Raw genomic sequence first — 20211 nt, forward strand, 5'->3', positions numbered from 1 at the left:
GCTTTGGACCTTCTGTGTGCAAACATCAAGGACGCCTCGCCTCAACCTCACCCCCCCGGGTCGCTGTGTTCACCCCGCCCCTCCAGGAGGGGAAGGACGGCTGCAGGAGGAAACTGGAGAAGCAGAACAACACCAGGGATGTCTGCAGGCCACAGAAAGAAGCCAGCAGGCAGATGAACTGAATCTGCTCCTCAATAGATTTGATTCTGGCTTTCCTCCCTCCCCCTGAGACTCCCACCCGACCCCCACCTCGACAGCAGATGATCAGGTGAGGAGTTGACTTAAAAAGATCAAGGCCAGGAAGGCCCGACCAGCTGTGGGGGGTCAGGCTGAGCCTGGAGAAAGTCTGTGGAAGACTTCCTGTGTGGTGCCGGTACCTGAGAGTCCCAAGGAGCCGCTTCAGGCCTGTTGCCTTAGAGTTAGGAAGCTCCTCCTCCTGCTCCTGCTGCTCACAGACCGACGTAACCCAACAAACCTGTTAACGTCTTCAGGAAACAGTCCTGGCGGTGCGTCTGGTCTTGGATCAGCCTAAAAGAACACGCCCCCCCTCTGTTCATTGAGCTCCTCTGGCTGCCCTTAGCATCAGATCCAAGTCCCTGATGTTAGCTACAAAGAGCTTAATGGAACGGCTCCATCTACTTGAATGCTCTTGCAAAGGCTTCTGTCCCAACTGGGTCCCTCCGTTGGTTCCAGGATTGTCGTCTAGCAGCTCCTACACCACGCCTAAGACAATCCAAACTCTGTTCATGTGTCGTCCCACGATGGTGGAATGACCTACCGAGCGCTACCAGAACAGGGGCGTCCCTGTCTATCTTCAAGAAGCTCCTGAAAACCCAGCTCTTCAGAGAGCATCTCCTATCCCAGCACTTACCTTGTACTTCCCTCCCCCCTCTATCTCTGCACTTTATCTTTCTGCTCTTCCTTCTATGCCTGCACCCTATCTCTGCTCTGTCCCCTCTGACAGAGTCCGACTCCTGGGTTCCTTCTATGGAGCTTATTGTTAGCTTATTGTTAGCTTATTGTTAGCTTATTGTTAGCTTTTTGTTAGCTTATTGTTAGCTTTTTATAAAGCTGTTATATCTTCATTTGTAAGTCTCTTTGGATAAAAGCGTCTGATAAATACAGAAACTGACAGCGAATAACAGCTCGTCTCCGTCAGCTCTGACAAACAAATGCTTTTATTGGTTCACTGAAACTGTACAGACTTAAATACGAAGAGGTGCATGATGGGAGATTCAGGCCACGTCCTCCATGTAGTCGGCAGCGTGACTCTGGCTGAGCTGAGAGACGCTCAGGTCCTGCGTGGTTTCATCAAACTGCAAAACAGCGGCAGCAGGTTGAATGTTTAAAGTGAACCGACAGCAGCCGGCGCTCAGAAACGTGACCTCACCTTATCGCTGTGGTCGGGACCCTCGATGGAAACCTCCTCGATCTCCTCGCCGATGCTCAGCTCGCTCTTGGAGAGGTCCGACCGATGGCTGAAACAAGCAGAGTCTGTTAGTCTGTGAACATCTGCTCACAGCTGGAAAACGCTGAGTCGTACCTGTTGAAGTCATCGTCGTATTCCACGTCATCGTCTGAGGAAACAGAAACACGTCCGTTAACAGCTTCACACAGTGAAGCGGGTTCCCTTAAATCAGGCTTTATGCAAACCGCTCCCGCTAACGGCAGCTGAACTGAAGGATGAATCCTACCGAGGTGCGGAGACGCTGATCTGTCGCTCTGAGCTCTGAAGCCTTTGTCTCTGGAAGCTCCTGCAGGACAGAAACGTTTGATTTGAACTGACGGATGGAGCAGCCGGGTTCTGGAGAACAGATGAGTCGGTTTGATTTGCTCCGATGTTTCTGAGCTCAGACTGTAGGTTTGAACCCGTTGGTTTAAACCCGTTGGTTTGAACCCGTTGGTTTGAACCCGTTGGTTTAAACCCGTTGGTTTGAACCCGTTGGTTTAAACCCGTTGGTTTGAACCCGTTGGTTTGAACCCGTTGGTTTGAACCCGTTGGTTTGAACCCGTTGGTTTGAACCCGTTGGTTTGAACCCGTTGGTTTGAACCCGTTGGTTTGAACCCGTTGGTTTAAACCCGTTGGTTTGAACCCGTTGGTTTGAACCCGTTGGTTTGAACCCGTTGGTTTAAACCCGTTGGTTTGAACCCGTTGGTTTGAACCCGTTGGTTTGAACCCGTTGGTTTGAACCCGTTGGTTTGAACCCGTTGGTTTAAACCCGTTGGTTTGAACCCGTTGGTTTGAACCCGTTGGTTTGAACCCGTTGGTTTGAACCCGTTGGTTTGAACCCGTTGGTTTGAACCCGTTGGTTTGAACCCGTTGGTTTGAACCCGTTGGTTTATACCCGTTGGTTTGAACCCGTTGGTTTGAACCCGTTGGTTTGAACCCGTTGGTTTAAACCCGTTGGTTTGAACCAGTTGGTTTGAACCCGTTGGTTTGAACCCGTTGGTTTGAACCAGTTGGTTTGAACCCGTTGGTTTAAACCCGTTGGTTTGAACCCGTTGGTTTGAACCCGTTGGTTTGAACCCGTTGGTTTGAACCAGTTGGTTTGAACCCGTTGGTTTGAACCCGTTGGTTTAAACCCGTTGGTTTGAACCCGTTGGTTTGAACCAGTTGGTTTGAACCCGTTGGTTTGAACCCGTTGGTTTGAACCCGTTGGTTTAAACCCGTTGGTTTGAACCAGTTGGTTTGAACCCGTTGGTTTGAACCCGTTGGTTTGAACCCGTTGGTTTGAACCCGTTGGTTTGAACCCGTTGGTTTATACCCGTTGGTTTGAACCCGTTGGTTTGAACCCGTTGGTTTGAACCCGTTGGTTTGAACCCGTTGGTTTGAACCCGTTGGTTTAAACCCGTTGGTTTGAACCCGTTGGTTTGAACCAGTTGGTTTAAACCCGTTGGTTTGAACCCGTTGGTTTGAACCCGTTGGTTTGAACCCGTTGGTTTGAACCCGTTGGTTTGAACCCGTTGGTTTAAACCCGTTGGTTTATACCCGTTGGTTTGAACCCGTTGGTTTGAACCCGTTGGTTTGAACCCGTTGGTTTAAACCCGTTGGTTTGAACCAGTTGGTTTGAACCCGTTGGTTTGAACCCGTTGGTTTGAACCAGTTGGTTTGAACCCGTTGGTTTGAACCCGTTGGTTTGAACCCGTTGGTTTGAACCCGTTGGTTTAAACCCGTTGGTTTGAACCCGTTGGTTTGAACCCGTTGGTTTGAACCAGTTGGTTTAAACCCGTTGGTTTGAACCAGTTGGTTTGAACCCGTTGGTTTGAACCCGTTGGTTTGAACCAGTTGGTTTAAACCCGTTGGTTTGAACCCGTTGGTTTGAACCCGTTGGTTTGAACCCGTTGGTTTGAACCCGTTGGTTTAAACCTGTTGGTTTGAACCCGTTGGTTTGAACCCGTTGGTTTGAACCAGTTGGTTTGAACCTGTTGGTTTGAACCAGTTGGTTTGAACCAGTTGGTTTAAACCCGTTGGTTTGAACCCGTTGGTTTAAACCCGTTGGTTTGAACCCGTTGGTTTGAACCCGTTGGTTCGAACCCGTTGGTTTGAACCAGTTGGTTCGAACCCGTTGGTTTGAACCCGTTGGTTTAAGCTCAGGTGTGTCGACCCGCTGTGGAAGAACCTTTCAGAACCGAACTGTGGAGTTCTGGTCCCAGAGAGGTTCAGCCAGCAGCAAGGCTTCTACAGGACGTTCGTTTCTGTCCGTTTGTCGTTGGCTGAGGAACAGAAGAAGGTGAGCCCTTCATCCGAGTTAGAAAATTAATCTTAAATTAAAGTATTCTTCAGAATCGGAGCATTAAAGGAGTTTTTAAATGACTCATCTGCTGTCAGGTGACCCGATTTAAAACAGGAACAGTTTCTGAGCTTTGTTACGTGAAGTTCGGTCCATGGTGAGGTCCGAAACTGACCGTTTCTGCTGTGGATCGGCTCCGACGAGCTGCTTCCTGGTCTCTGGGTGTCAGACTGGGACCCGACTGGACCCCCCCTGGTCCCCGGGGCCTCCACCTTCCTGTGGAGCAGAAAGGATTCTTAGACACCTTCGCAGGTTAAACTTCTCACACCTGATTCATGATGAACCCCAGAAAGTTCTGTAGCTGTTCTCAGTCGTGCTGTTCAGGGTCTTGGGTCCTATCTGAGGGCTCAACAGTTTCACCGTTAACCAGCAGAACATGACGTCCTCGAATGGGACCAAAACTAAAGAAAGAGACCCTCAGAACTTCTTCTGTGGTATTAAAGTTTTACTTTTAAACAGCGTTCTGAGAGTTTACTAAAATCTGTGGAACAGGACCAACCAGGACCAACCTGGGTTAACCGATGTGACCAAAGGTGTTCCCCATGGACCGGTCCTGGGCCCACTTTCATTTATTCTGACACAAACTGACTGACACTGAGCTGAAAGTCATTCAGTAAAGTTTGTGGTTTAAAACTTCATCTGAACGCCATCCCCACATTTCAGTGTTTCATTAGAAATATTTCATCTTTACATCTGACATCAGGTATTTATTTCAGAGGTGAGCAGAAACAGTTTCAGAGCTGTTCTAAACTGAGAAAGATCTGCTGAATTTAAAGAAACTGAAGCTGCAGCTCAGCTTTAAGGAGGTTAGAAGCAGATCTTAGCAGTCTGGTCTTTTATTCAGGCTAAATAAAGGCTGATTTGGTCCTGCACACCTGCAGCTCACCTGAGCTCAGAGCTGCAACCGTGATCAGAGGCGGGATCGCAGGCAGGCAGGACAGAGAGGCTGAGCCCAGAGGAAGGAGAAGAAGAAGAAGAAGAAGAGGACATAGAGACAGTGAGTGCATTCAGCCGCTCAGGAACACGTTCAGGAGTGTTTAATGTGATGAAAGTCAAACCCGGCGAAGCTCTGAGCTGCTCGGCTGGCTTCTCTCGCCTCAGCGAGCGGCGTTCTCCTCACTCATCATTAAAGTTTCATGGCGCCGGCGGCAAAGTGTAATCTGACCGTGTTACAGGCGTCCCTGAGGGCCGCCGCCTCAGCCGAGCAGCTCTGACACCACAGAGGGCCGCTGTTCATGCCCGCTGCATGCTGGGATATCCACAGCAATCAATCAGACGGCCGATCGATCAATCGTCCAGTCAGAGAGGATGATTGATCTGTGGACAGATAATAACGTTTCCTCCATCTGACAGAAGGTTCAGACGGTTATCGGCTGTTATTGATCGTTAGGTTAGGTAATCTAGTTTCCAATCGATCAATCGCATTGGAATATCTCCCATTTAAAAGAGGAACATTTACATTATCAATCAGCTTGTGGCCACAGTTACTGCTGATGATGATATTGATAACAGGACGATTGAACAGCAGGCATTAGCTCGTTTTTTATCAGCACCGATGCAGCATCGATGGAGCAAATGTTTATTTAGTTAATCAATTATTCCAATAAATCATTAATCTATAATCTATAAATAACTATCAAAAAATTTAAAAAGACAAATCAAGCTGCTACAAACGCAGCATGTGCGTGTGCACGTTGTGCGACAGTAATAATAAGTCCGTGTGAAACAGGGCGACCGCTGAGCAGAACGTGTTGGTGCGAGTTAATCAAAACAACAACGCATCGACGCATCGTAACATCGAAGCATCGTAACATCGTAACATCGAAACATCGTAACATCGTAGCATCGTAGCATCGACGCATCGTAACATCGGCGCATCGTAACATCGTAGCATAGTAACATCGTACCATAGTAACATCGAAGCATCGTAACATCGAAGCATCGTAACATCGAAGCATCGTAACATCGAAGCATCGTAACATCGAAGCATCGTAACATCGTAACCTCGAAGCATTGTAACATCGAAGCATCGTAACATCGTAGCATCGAAGCATCGTAACATCGACGCATCGTAACATCGACGCATCGTAACATCGAAGCATCGTAACATCGACGCATCGTAACATCGTAGCATCGACGCATCGTAACATCGGCGCATCGTAACATCGACGCATCGTAACATCGTAACCTCGAAGCATTGTAACATCGACGCATCGTAACATCGTAACATCGACGCATCGTAACATCGTAACACTGAAGCATCGTAACATCGACGCATCGTAACATCGAAGCATCGTAACATCGTAGCATCGAAGCATCGTAACATCGACGCATCGTAACATCGACGCATCGTAACATCGACGCATCGTAACATCGAAGCATCGTAACATCGTAACCTCGAAGCATTGTAACATCGACGCATCGTAACATCGGCGCATCGTAACATCATAGCATAGTAACATCGTACCATAGTAACATCGAAGCATCGTAACATCGTAACATCGAAGCATCGTAACATCGAAGCATCGTAACATCGAAGCATCGTAACATCGTAACATCGAAGCATTGTAACATCGACGCATCGTAACATCGTAGCATCGACGCATCGTAACATCGAAGCATCGTAACATCGTAGCATCGAAGCATCGTAACATCGACGCATCGTAACATCGAAGCATCGTAACATCGAAGCATCGTAACATCGACGCATCGAAGCATCGTAACATCGTAGCATAGTAACATCGAAGCATCGTAACATCGAAGCATCGTAACATCGAAGCATCGTAGCATAGTAACATCGAAGCATCGTAACATCGAAGCATCGTAGCATCGAATCGCTTCAGGCCAGGCGTTAATGACGCTCCGCCTCAGTCTGACATCATGCTGAGATCTGACCGTCTGATTGGACGTGCTGAGATCTGACCGTCTGATTGGACGTGCTGAGATCTGACCGTCTGATTGGACGTGCTGAGATCTGACCGTCTGATTGGACGTGCACACTCACTCGCTGAGGCTCTTGCCTCGTCTCATGGGGGAGACGGCGGGCGCAGAGAGACTCTCCTCCCTCAGAGGGGCCGCGCTACAGGGAGAACAGGTAAAGGACAGACAGGTGAGACGAGCTGCACAGACACAAAGACAAAGAAGAAGAAGAAGAAGAAGGAGGAGGAAACCTTCCTTTTAGGGGAACAAACATCTTTTCTTCTGCTGTCTCCGGTGTGATACTCACTCTTTGAGACTGCTGGTCCTCTGTGAAGAGTCCTGTTCTCCGATGGGAGAGCTTTGACTTCAGAGGCAGCAGAGAGACACAGAGGACAACATTCAGGACTGTTCTGCTCTTTATATTCTGGGTCTATGGATACTTTAAAGTTAAATCTCTGGGGGCTTTGGGAATTCTTTTTGGGTTAAGAAATATTTTCATTGTATTTAAGAGATTTTTTACTTATTTTCTGTAGAGTTTCTATCACATTTATTGAGTTTTTCTGGTATAGTTTGATGAATTCGGCCTCTAAACATGGCTGTAAATCTGCCCTCTGACAGCAGCTGAGACCATGAGGCTGAACTTTGGTGCAGAAACTTTCTGCTCAGAACTTTAAGAATAAAACAGTCTGTAAATACTTTGCTGGGACACGTGACGCAGGAACCAAACGTCCTCACCAGCCGTACGTCTTCTCTGGTTTAGGCAGCGGGTCGTCGAAGAACGAGTCTCCCTCGTCCGGGTCGCCCTCCAGGTCCAGTTGCTCCTTCCTCACAGCTGAGGAGGCGGTTCTGTTGTGGGACGCCTGCTGCTGGAGGTCTGCTTTACCCAGAGCGCGCTCCGAGTCCTGAGCAACACGACACAAGTTCAGGGGAAACGTTCACAGCGGCAGGAGGTGATGAAGAGCGAGGAGGCAGCGAATTCTCCACGAATTCTCAAATAAAACCTGCTGAACCGGACTTAAGGTGTCGGCTCGGTCTCACAGTAACCAAAGAACTGCGTTTTTATTCAAACCTGATTGAAAATAAATCATCATTTTACTCTTTGAGTCATTCCAGCAACCAGCAGAGGTTCATGTGGTCGCTCTGCCCCGGTAGAGCGCCTCGTCCCTCTCTGCTGTGCTGCCGGCCGGCTGCTCTCCCTTTGGGGGCTTCTTTAGTTCATGGCCGTCTCTCTGAGCTCTGTGGTGTATTTCAGCGGGTCGCTGGCACCCGGTCACACGTCTGAGCCGATGAAGGTCGGACAGTTTCACCACCTGAGGGGCTTTCCCTCTCTCTACTCATTCTGAGGTAACTCTGAACTCAGAGTGAGACTCAGAGTGAAAAACAGAGCTTCTAAAACTGCAGCTTTTATCTGAGAATTCACCGGAGATCAAACTGCCTTTAAAGCGACTTCAGCTGCATTCAGACGGGATTTATGTCACAGGGAGGCGGGGCTTAAACTGCTTCAGACGGGCTCAACCAAACAGGAAGTGGATAAACGTCTGGTACCTCCAGGACCTCCTGCTTTATGGAGGTGGAACAAACAGAAATAAATCCCCTCTGAGCTGAATCACCTGGATCAACAGGTGAGTTAGTTTGATTTTACTGAACCCAGCAGCTAAGTCGGAGGAAACTGAAGTGGGCGTGTCCAGTCAGAGCAGAGCTGACATCACTTCCTGTCAAAGTAACGGTCCTCTCCTCAGAGTCCACGACCTCCTTCTTTGGGTCAGAACCCAGATCTGTGAGCTCAGGTGAGGGTTGGAACAAAGATGGAGCAGGAACCTGAAAGCTTCTCCTTCCGGCTCAGCTTCACCAAACGGACCGGAGCAGCGCCCTCATTACTGCTGACGAAGCCCCGATCCGTCTGTCCATCTCTGATCCAACTCACCATCACTGAGAACCAGAACCAGAGATGCTGAAACTGCTCCAGCTGAGGCAGAGACTCATCCCGACCCAGAGGTTCAGAACCAGGTCCAGAGAAGCTGGAACTGCTCCAGCTGAGGCAGAGACTCAGCCCGACCCGGAGGATCAGAACCAGGTCCAGAGAAGCTGAAACTGCTCCAGCTGAGGCAGAGACTCAGCCCGACCCGGAGGTTCAGAACCAGGTCCAGAGATGCTGAAACTGCTCCAGCTGAGGCAGAGACTCAGCCCGACCCGGAGGATCAGAACCAGGTCCAGAGATGCTGAAACTGCTCCAGCTGAGGCAGGGACTCAGCCCGACCCGGAGGTTCAGAACCAGAACCAGAGAAGCTGAAACTGCTCCAGCTGAGGCAGAGACTCAGCCCGACCCAGAGGTTCAGAACCAGGTCCAGAGATGCTGAAACTGCTCCAGCTGAGGCAGAGACTCAGCCCGACCCGGAGGCAGCGCTGCAGCCCGACTGTTTCTGTCTCTCTGACCTCAGCCTCAGTTTCTCATCAGCTTTCAGCGCCTCCTCCAGAGTCTGAGTTCTGCTGACAGAACGCCGCAGAGAGGCTCGGATCTTTGAAAGAGACGCCGGCTGCAGCTCTGAGGGAGGAACCGTTACCTGGAAACAGCCTTCAGCGCTTTAAAGGAGTTCAGGGCCTGTTAGCAGGAAGGGACTCGAGTAAAGAATCGTCTGAGACTCATGAATGAGTTCAGGAAGGAAACGTAAAGCTCTGTGGGGACAGAAGGCTCAGAGGTCAGAGGTCACCACTTCAGTTTCACTCTTAACATCTAAAACCAGGAAGATGACGAAGGAACATACAGATGAAGCCAGTCTGGAGGTCAGAGTTAGTGAACTCAGGTGAGGTTTATTCAAAGTGAAAGTTAGCGTGAAGCTCCGCCCTCTGCTGCTCATCGAGTTACCTTGGCTGCAGTCTGACTCCTCTGGCCTCTATATCTGGGGATCTGTGCACAACAGGAACACCAACTGTCAGCGCCACACACCTGAAACTGAGCTGTCTTATTGGACCGGCTCTTTAGTGCAAACTACGCTCCATCTGAGCCTCCAGCTGCTCCAGATGCTGACACTTTTCTCATTGGTCTGGAAACGGAAGCTGATGAAGCTTAAAGAAACACAAACCCGATCTCCGCTCATACCCGAGTCACCCGAACGCACCTTACTGACAGCTGCAGGCCCGGCTTTGTCTTCGGGACCCTGCTCTGGGGCTCGCTGAAGGTCCGAGTCCTGGACGACCTGCAGACAGAGCAGCAGCAGAAGGATGTTTGGACTTATTCGGATCGGCTGGCAGCAGCTTTGGGTCAGAACAGGGTTCTGCTGACGGAGCAGATGCAGGTCAGCAGGCTCTCACCACACTTCTGCACTGACTGAAGAGACGCTCGTACATCTCCTGGAACAGCTGGAAGTCGACTGCTGCAACAAACAGAACAGAAAGCTGTCAGAACCTCTTGGTTCTGGTCCAGCAGATCCGATCGGAGCGTGTTGAGAGGCTCTTACTGCTGGAGAAGCTTCTGTCTGCAGCTCTGAGCTCATCGGAGATGAAGCGCTCCAACATGTTCCTGCAGACACACACATGAAGGTCTGGGTCCGGTTCTGGTACCGGTTCTGGTACCGGTCCACCCTAACCCTACAGACCTGCTCTCATTAAATGGCTTTAAACTCATTTAAATGCTCCTACCTGTTCAGAGACGGGAGTAAATCTGTGAAGACGCTCTGCAGATCTTCTCTTGCAACACAGCCGCTCTGATCCTGCAGGAGCAATGAAACGCGCTCTGTGATTGGCCGGAGCCGATCACCTGTGAGTATGATGTCATCAGAGCGTCACACTCACCTTGTCGTAAAAGTCAAACCTCTTCTGGGCGTATGCGATCTGGTTCTGAGAAGGTTCCTGCGATGGAAAGGACAGAAGAAGAGTTCAGGGGAAAATGAGTATCAGAGGAACTGCAGCGCCACCTGCTGGCCAAAGTGCACGAAAACACAAAAACGCACCGTTTATTCACGACAAACCAGCTGATGGCGACCGATGAGAAACGGATTCAAGCAGCCGGACTTTCTGAAACCTTTAAAGTGTCCTGATCAATAGTTCTGCAGCTTTCTGTAACCTTTAAAGTGTCCTGATCAACAGTTCTGCAGCTTTCTGAAACCTTTAAAGTGTCCTGATCAATAGTTCTGCAGCTTTCTGTAACCTTTAAAGTGTCCTGATCAATAGTTCTGCAGCTTTCTGAAACCTTTAAAGTGTCCTGATCAATAGTTCTGCAGCTTTCTGTAACCTTTAAAGTGTCCTGATCAACAGTTCTGCAGCTTTCTGAAACCTTTAAAGTGTCCTGATCAATAGTTCTGCAGCTTTCTGAAACCTTTAAAGTGTCCTGATCAACAGTTCTGCAGCTTTCTGTAACCTTTAAAGTGTCCTGATCAATAGTTCTGCAGCTTTCTGAAACCTTTAAAGTGTCCTGATCAACAGTTCTGCAGCTTTCTGAAGCCTTTAAAGTGTCCTGATCAACAGTTCTGCAGCTTTCTGAAACCTTTAAAGTGTCCTGATCAGCAGTTCTGCAGCTTTCTGAAACCTTTAAAGTGTCCTGATCAACACTTCTGCAGCTTTCTGAAACCTTTAAAGTGTCCTGATCAACAGTTCTGCAGCTTTCTGAAACCTTTAAAGTGTCCTGATCAACAGTTCTGCAGCTTTCTGAAACCTTTAAAGTGTCCTGATCAACAGTTCTACAGCTTTCTGTAACCTTTAAAGTGTCCTGATCAATAGTTCTGCAGCGTTCTGAAACCTTTAAAGTGTCCTGATCAACAGTTCTGCAGCGTTCTGAAACCTTTAAAGTGTCCTGATCAATAGTTCTGCAGCTTTCTGAAACCTTTAAAGTGTCCTGATCAATAGTTCTGCAGCGTTCTGAAACCTTTAAAGTGTCCTGATCAATAGTTCTGCAGCGTTCTGAAACCTTTAAAGTGTCCTGATCAATAGTTCTGCAGCGTTCTGAAACCTTTAAAGTGTCCTGATCAATAGTTCTGCAGCTTTCTGAAACCTTTAAAGTGTCCTGATCAACAGTTCTACAGCTTTCTGTAACCTTTAAAGTGTCCTGATCAATAGTTCTGCAGCTTTCTGAAACCTTTAAAGTGTCCTGATCAATAGTTCTGCAGCTTTCTGAAACCTTTAAAGTGTCCTGATCAACAGTTCTGCAGCTTTCTGTGACCTTTAAAGTGTCCTGATCAATAGTTCTGCAGCTTTCTGTAACCTTTAAAGTGTCCTGATCAATAGTTCTGCAGCTTTCTGAAACCTTTAAAGTATCCTGATCAACAGTTCTGCAGCTTTCTGTAACCTTTAAAGTGTCCTGATCAACAGTTCTGCAGCTTTCTGAAACCTTTAAAGTGTCCTGATCAATAGTTCTGCAGCTTTCTGAAACCTTTAAAGTGTCCTGATCAATAGTTCTGCAGCTTTCTGAAACCTTTAAAGTGTCCTGATCAATAGTTCTGCAGCTTTCTGTAACCTTTAAAGTGTCCTGATCAATAGTTCTGCAGCTTTCTGAAACCTTTAAAGTATCCTGATCAACAGTTCTGCAGCTTTCTGTAACCTTTAAAGTGTCCTGATCAATAGTTCTGCAGCTTTCTGAAACCTTTAAAGTGTCCTGATCAATAGTTCTGCAGCTTTCTGAAACCTTTAAAGTGTCCTGATCAATAGTTCTGCAGCTTTCTGAAACCTTTAAAGTGTCCTGATCAACAGTTCTGCAGCTTTCTGAAACCTTTAAAGTGTCCTGATCAATAGTTCTGCAGCTTTCTGAAACCTTTAAAGTGTCCTGATCAACAGTTCTGCAGCTTTCTGAAACCTTTAAAGTGTCCTGATCAATAGTTCTGCAGCTTTCTGAAACCTTTAAAGTGTCCTGATCAATAGTTCTGCAGCTTTCTGTAACCTTTAAAGTGTCCTGATCAATAGTTCTGCAGCTTTCTGTAACCTTTAAAGTGTCCTGATCAACAGTTCTGCAGCTTTCTGTAACCTTTAAAGTGTCCTGATCAATAGTTCTGCAGCTTTCTGAAACCTTTAAAGTGTCCTGATCAATAGTTCTGCAGCTTTCTGTAACCTTTAAAGTGTCCTGATCAATAGTTCTGCAGCTTTCTGAAACCTTTAAAGTGTCCTGATCAACAGTTCTGCAGCTTTCTGTAACCTTTAAAGTGTCCTGATCAACAGTTCTGCAGCTTTCTGTAACCTTTAAAGTGTCCTGATCAATAGTTCTGCAGCTTTCTGTAACCTTTAAAGTGTCCTGATCAACAGTTCTGCAGCTTTCTGTAACCTTTAAAGTGTCCTGATCAACAGTTCTGCAGCTTTCTGTAACCTTTAAAGTGTCCTGATCAATAGTTCTGCAGCTTTCTGAAACCTTTAAAGTGTCCTGATCAACAGTTCTGCAGCTTTCTGTAACCTTTAAAGTGTCCTGATCAATAGTTCTGCAGCTTTCTGTAACCTTTAAAGTGTCCTGATCAATAGTTCTGCAGCTTTCTGATACCTTTAAAGTGTCCTGATCAACAGTTCTGCAGCTTTCTGAAGCCTTTAAAGTGTCCTGATCAATAGTTCTGCAGCTTTCTGTAACCTTTAAAGTGTCCTGATCAATAGTTCTGCAGCTTTCTGAAACCTTTAAAGTGTCCTGATCAATAGTTCTGCAGCTTTCTGAAGCTCTTTCACAGTTTTTCTATGGACATTTTCTGCTTTTTCCCTCATCTTCAGTCCTTTTTCCTGAGCATTTTCAGTGTTTTTTCTTTGTTCAGACACTTAACTCTGACCTTTGAACCCTTCAGGCAGAAAAAAGGCTCCTAACTCAAGGGATGAACCAGTGTTGTGTCGACACAGAACAGACAACTTAGCAAAGAAGACGTTTTAAACTGGATCTTTAGGCACTTTGTCACAAAGACACATCATTTGTTCCCATTTCTTTAGCTGCATCTATGAAAAACAGCAAAGAAAACACAGTTTGACAGACAGAAAATAGGATTTCTGCAGCAACAAGGTGATTCCCAAAGAGCTATTAGCTGAAAACTTGGCATATCTCAGCCTGGTGTGCAGTGTGTCCTTAAAACATTTGAGGAAACTGGACAAGTGGAGGACAAAAGAAGAAGTGTCAGGCCTAAAAAACTATCTCCAGCAGATGAACAGGATCTGAAAGTGATGTCCTTAAGAAAGAGGAAAAAATCCAGCTGTGACCTGACAGGACCTGAGAGATGCATCTGGACCTTCAGCTGATCCATCTACTGTTGGCCCAAGCCTCATCAGAAATGGTCTCCATGGAAGGGTGGCTGTCAAGAAGCCGTTCTTAAGGAAGGGAAACAGGGAGAAAAGGCTGAGCTGTGCCAAATGACACAAGAAGTGGACTGAAAATCAGTGGCAACAGGTCTTATGGAGGGATGAATCCTCCCCAGAGCCCGGACCTCAACATTATTGAAGCAGTGTGGGATCATCTGACAGAGAACGGAACAAAAGGCAGCCCACATCCAAAGAAGAGCTTTGGGATGTCCTTCAAGAAGCCTGGAGAACTATTCCTGAAGACTGAATCTCTGCAGCTGCTTCCTGTTTTTATTTAAAACATGAAGAAATGAAGCTGATCAGGACTCTGAACAGTGTGAGAAGACTGAAAGTTACACTCCGGTCCAACCACAGCTGATCATTATGACAGCAGTGACCTCGGTGAAACCAGGACACGGTGAAATCAACAGGAAACCAGAGTTCTGCCTCCTCCTCCTCTGTGACCCAGATCACAGCTTCTCACAGTAACCACCTCCTGTCAGAGGAAATCAGCTTCACTATTTCACAGCTGAACCTGAAACCAAACCCAGGACCAATGATTGTAATTTTCCTTTTTAAAACCGACCCGCGGGCTCACCTTTGGGCCGGTTCCCTGTTCCTGTCGGCACAAACCATCACACCCATGAACCACGGCAGCCTCACACTGCTCACCTGAGCAGGCGTGTCTCACCTCAGCGGGGGAGGAGGGTTTCTCCCGGTGCCGCCCTCTCCTGACGAGCTCCAGCAGCAGCGGAGAGTTCTGGTTCAGGTCCGACTGGCTCAGACCCAGCTCCCTGCAGACCAGGTCCCGGCTGTCCATACCGTTCAGCTGCAGACACACAGGTCAGTTTCATTTATTATGTTCAAAAGAAATCTGGAGCGGTTTTCCCCTTTTTTGGGTCATTTGGTTCCTGCAGAAACAAAGTCAGAGCTGGGCCCTCATGATGGAGCTCCACCATCCGGGGGAGGAGCTCCACCATCCGGGGGGAGGAGCTCTAGCATCCGGGGGGAGGAGCTCCACCATCCGGGGGGAGGAGCTCCACCATCCGGGGGGAGGAGCTCCACCATCCAGGGGAGGAGCTCCACCATCCAGGGGGAGGAGCTCTACCATCCGGGAGGAGGAGCTCCACCATCTGGGGGGGAGGAGCTCCATCATCCGGGGGGAGGAGCTCCACCATCCGGGGGGAGGAGCTCCACCATCCAGGGGAGGAGCTCCACCATCCAGGGGGAGGAGCTCTACCATCCGGGAGGAGGAGCTCCACCATCTGGGGGGGAGGAGCTCCATCATCCGGGGGAGGAGCTCCACCATCCGAGGGGAGGAGCTCCACCATCCGAGGGGAGGAGCTCCACCATCCGGGAGGAGCTCCACCCTCCAGGGGAGGAGCTCCACCATCCAGGGGAGAAGCTCCACCATCCAGGGGAGGAGCTCCACCATCCGGGGGGAGGAGCTCTAGCATCCGGGGGGAGGAGCTCCATCATCCGGGGGGAGGAGCTCCACCATCCGGGGGGAGGAGCTCCACCATCCAGGGGGAGGAGCTCCACCATCCGGGGGGAGGAGCTCCACCCTCCAGGGGAGGAGCTCCACCATCCAGGGGAGGAGCTCCACCATCCGGGGGGAGGAGCTCTAGCATCCGGGGGGAGGAGCTCCATCATCCGGGGGGAGGAGCTCCACCATCCGGGGGGAGGAGCTCCACCATCCGGGGGGAGGAGCTCCACCATCCAGGGGGAGGAGCTCCACCATCCGGGGGGAGGAGCTCTAGCATCCAGGGGGAGGAGCTCCACCATCCGGGGGGAGGAGCTCTAGCATCCGGGGGGGAGCTCCATCATCCAGGGGAGGAGCTCCATCATCCAGGGGAGGAGCTCCACCATCCAGGGGAGGAGCTCTACCATCCAGGGGAGGAGCTCTACCATCCGGGGGGAGGAGCTCCATCATCCGGGGGGAGGAGCTCCACCATCCAGATGGAGCTCGGAGTAGAGGCCCCGGGGCAGCCTCCCGCTGATCTGAGAGCAGCTCAGACGTACGTCACTCCTCAGAGAACTGCTGGAGAAAACCAGCAGTCCTCAGAGTCCCTGAACGCACCGTGACAGCGGTCCAAACAGTCAGGATCCAGATGATGGAGAAAAATAAAACACCGGCTGGTGTTTCTGCAGCACACTGAACACCTTCGACTTTCACAGCCACAAACCACAGAGATGAAACATGAGTCAGTCTGTGGCCACATGCTGCTCAATAACTGACTCAGCGGCACCTGCTCTGTGCTGTTATTCAGCTTAGATTTACATCATTTTCATCATGTCCTAAACACACCAGAGTAAGTCATGGAGTTCCTCAGGGTTCTGTGCTTGGACCGATTCTTTTCCCTTTGTACATGCTTCCATTAGGTAACATTATCAGACAGCATGGCATAAATTTCCATTGTTATGCTGATGATACTCAGCTGTACTTATACATATATACATATATACATATATATATATATATACATATATATACATATATACATATATACACATATATACATATATATATATATATATATACATACATATATGATGGTTCTTCTTTGGCTCCTGGTCCCACAGCGAGGAACCTTTTCTGATCAGAATCTGTCCTCTGACTCACATATGAAACTTTCCTTTCTGATAAAGCTTATAGTTAGGGATGGCTCAGGTGAGCCTGAAACATCCCATAGTTCTGCTGCTATAGGCCCAGCCTGCTGGGGGAGCTCCCATGATGCACCTCTCCTCCCTCCATGTACAGATGACATCATTGCTGTCATTAACTTGTGTTTCTCTCTCTCAGCAGGTGTCTCTGGCCTGGTGTTACGCTGCTTGTTGTCCCCTCTTTCCTGTCCTCTCAGCCCCAGCTGGTCCAGGCAGATGGACCCTTCCTGGTTCTGGTTCTGATGGAGGTTTCTTCCTGGTTCTGGTTCTGATGGAGGTTTCTTCCTGTTAAAAGGAGTTTTTTCTCTCCACAGTCGCCTCGTGCAGCTCAGGATCAGAGAGAAGTTTCAGTTTCTGAAAGTTTCTGCTGGTTTTAAACTGGTTCTGTGAGAATTGGACTGAATCTCGATCAGAACCTGTCTGGATTTTATTTTAGATTTTAACTGGTTGACTTGATGATTATTTCTACTTTACTGTTGCAGTATAAATAAACATCATGTCATAGTTAATTCAGTTCAGTTTATGTTCACAGACTCGCCTCCAGAACCCGGCGCTGAGAGTTCTGATGACTCCTGTGTCCCACAGATGCTGTTAAACCTTTACAGGTGTGTTCCTGTGATGAAGGCGCTCTGTTCTGCTGCCAGAAACTCACCGAGTTGATCTCCGGCTGGAAAACGGCGAGGCTGAAGTCGAGGTTAAAGACCTGCAGGAAGTCCACAATCAGACTGGCCACCAGGCGACCTGCAGGAAGACAGAACCGGGTCAGGAAAACAATCAGTTTGGGACCAGCTGATGTTTGCATTATTTTAAGCCACAGAGGGCGCCCGGCAGCCACTGGCAGAGCAGCAGCGCCTCCCTGTGGCGACAAACAGAAACTACAGCAGCAGCTCACCGTCTTTGGAGTCCAGACATTTCCTCAGGTTCTCATTGACCAGCGGAGTTTTGTTCTGAGGACGACAGCCACCGTTAACACAGGCCTCAGAGAGAGAAAAGCACCTGACGGGGAATGAAACTCACCTCCAGTCTGTCCTGGTCCTCCATGGCCAGGAACACTGCTGCCCTCATCTCTGCCTGCAGGCGCCAACATGAGGGTGAACAACATCAGAGAAACAACATTAAGTCTGATTTAATCTCCACCCTGACAGACTCCTCCCAGGCAGGTGCTGCAGGTCAGTTCAGAGCTGCAGTTTCTTCCCCTGGACCCTGAGAACACCTGATAAACATGAACCTGCCATATAAATGCCATATAAATGCCATATAAATGCTATATAAATGCCATATAAATGCAATATAAATGCTATATAAATGCTATATAAATGCCATATAAATGCTATATAAATGCCATATAAATGCCATATAAATGCCATATAAATGCTATATAAATGCCATATAAATGCCATATAAATGCCATATAAATGCTATATAAATGCCATATAAATGCTATATAAATGCCGTATAAATGCTATATAAATGCTATATAAATGCTGTATAAATGCCATATAAATGCCGTATAAATGCCATATAAATGCTATATAAATGCCATATAAATGCTATATAAATGCTATATAAATGCCATATAAATGCCATATAAATGCTATATAAATGCTATATAAATGCTGTATAAATGCCGTATAAATGCCATATAAATGCCATATAAATGCTATATAAATGCCATATAAATGCCGTATAAATGCTATATAAATGCTATATAAATGCTATATAAATGCTATATAAATGCCATATAAATGCTATATAAATGCCATATAAATGCCATATAAATGCTATATAAATGCTATATAAATGCCATATAAATGCCATATAAATGCTATATAAATGCCATATAAATGCCATATAAATGCTATATAAATGCCATATAAATGCTATATAAATGCCATATAAATGCCATATAAATGCCATATAAATGCCATATAAATGCTATATAAATGCCATATAAATGCCATATAAATGCTATATAAATGCCATATAAATGCCGTATAAATGCCATATAAATGCTATATAAATGCTATATAAATGCTATATAAATGCTATATAAATGCCATATAAATGCCGTATAAATGCCATATAAATGCTATATAAATGCTATATAAATGCTATATAAATGCTATATAAATGCCATATAAATGCCGTATAAATGCTATATAAATGCTATATAAATGCTATATAAATGCTATATAAATGCCATATAAATGCCGTATAAATGCCATATAAATGCCATATAAATGCTATATAAATGCCATATAAATGCCGTATAAATGCCATATAAATGCTATATAAATGCTATATAAATGCTATATAAATGCTATATAAATGCCATATAAATGCCATATAAATGCCATATAAATGCTATATAAATGCTATATAAATGCTATATAAATGCTATATAAATGCACTCTCATTGTGTGGAACATAGGACAATAACAAAGCTTTCTAATTCACCTGGAGCCGCCTGCTCCAGCATGTTTTAGGTCATCATGTGACACGTTTTCTGACATTCCTGTTGAATTATTCTGCTCTAAAACCGGATGCAGCTTGTTTTATGGGATTAAAGTTATTTTACAGGAAAAATACATCAGGTTTAACATAGAAGACATAAAACTGCCTCTCCAGGAATAAAAACGGAAATAAATAACAGCTTTTTAAATGTAATTTTCCTCTCATAGATTGTGCCATAAGTCCATGATTTCCACGTAGTTTGACGTCACAGTCACTTCCTGTATCGTTTAACTCATTCCAACTAGTACCATTATTAACCCGCACGTTAACTAGTTGTTAACTAGTTAACAGTTAATGGGACCGAACCCCTCAAACATCCACAGACAGTAAAACGCGTCAGCAGGTCATAAAAAGTCTCTCTTCAGACAGTTAGATATGCTAAATGCTTTAAAATGCTAACAGAAGAAACTAGCATTAGCCTAGCACAGAGCTAACCGGCAGCCCCGCACAGCGGAACAAAGTTCTGTTCTCACACCTTCAGCTTATTGAGAACTCCGCTGTTCTCCAGGTTCTGGATCAGCAGGTCTCTCAGCTCCGTGTCGTCGTCCGCGGCCGACATGATTATCTGAAGCTTAGCTAATGTAGGCTAACTGCTGCTACCAGGACAACAGACCAAAACAAACAACCCGGAAATATCCATTCTTCTTCTGTTGTCTTTTATTGAGTTTGTGGGATAATGGCGCCATCTACAGGACTGAAGGTGGTACAGTAGCTAGCTGGGAAAATTAAAATAAATATGTTGTAAAGCAACATGAATCATCAATGACTCTGATTCTGAAACTCTCCGTTGTTTCTTCTTCTTCTTCTTCTTCTTCTGCTGTTCAGTTGCTTCTGTCTCTTATTTTCATGACCACCCTGTAAGGTTTGACTTTTATTTCCTGAACTCAACATGTTTCCTGTTCAGCTTCATTTAATCTGGTAACAAACATCATTTCTACACCTCAGACCTGCAGCATCCCATAAAGTCAGTGAACCTTTTCCCACTTTGTTTCCTTCTGCCAACACTTAAAGCCGTTCTGACTCTGAGGAAACCAGGTGATGCAGAGTTCCAGCTGTTATTTTGTCCCATTCCTCCTTAAACAGGTCTTAAGGTGTGCAG

At 46.9% G+C, this 20211-nt stretch overlaps 1 protein-coding gene across 4 annotated transcripts; it reads right to left on the bottom strand.

The window, feature by feature from the left end:
- Positions 1-1160: 1160 nt before the first annotated feature.
- Positions 1161-19756, bottom strand: cep43 (centrosomal protein 43). 4 transcript variants are annotated; one of them, XM_072362078.1, is made up of 20 exons: positions 19588-19756; positions 17616-17669; positions 17491-17545; positions 17251-17339; positions 14626-14763; positions 10500-10556; positions 10347-10417; positions 10166-10227; positions 10020-10081; positions 9827-9904; positions 9574-9615; positions 7446-7612; positions 7018-7074; positions 6796-6870; positions 4678-4737; positions 3907-4007; positions 1695-1754; positions 1544-1577; positions 1391-1478; positions 1161-1316 (listed from the first exon to the last, which is right to left on the bottom strand). In XM_072362078.1, the coding sequence occupies exons 1-20, from the start codon at positions 19669-19671 to the stop codon at positions 1236-1238; spliced, it is 1515 nt and encodes a 504-aa protein (XP_072218179.1). In that variant the 5' UTR covers positions 19672-19756; the 3' UTR covers positions 1161-1235. The 4 variants fall into 4 exon arrangements, with proteins under 4 accessions (XP_072218179.1, XP_072218180.1, XP_072218181.1 ...); XM_072362079.1 differs by lacking the exon at positions 9574-9615; XM_072362080.1 differs by lacking the exons at positions 4678-4737; positions 6796-6870.
- Positions 19757-20211: the final 455 nt, after the last annotated feature.

Source organism: Leuresthes tenuis, unplaced genomic scaffold, assembly GCF_036924035.1.
Source record: "Leuresthes tenuis unplaced genomic scaffold, fLeuTen1.0.hap1 SCAF_13, whole genome shotgun sequence".
Lineage (NCBI taxonomy): Eukaryota > Metazoa > Chordata > Actinopteri > Atheriniformes > Atherinopsidae > Leuresthes > Leuresthes tenuis.

Coding starts and splice junctions, on each gene's coding strand:
- cep43 (XM_072362078.1), bottom strand. CDS start 19,671: ATGTCGGCCGCGGACGACGACACGGAGCTGAGAGACCTGCTGATCCAG. Junction 10,557..14,625: donor AACCCTCCTCCCCCGCTGAG/GTGAGACACGCC, acceptor TTTCCATCGCAG/GAACCTTCTCAGAACCAGAT. Junction 7,613..9,573: donor GGAGTCAGACTGCAGCCAAG/GTAACTCGATGA, acceptor CGTGTTGCTCAG/GACTCGGAGCGCGCTCTGGG.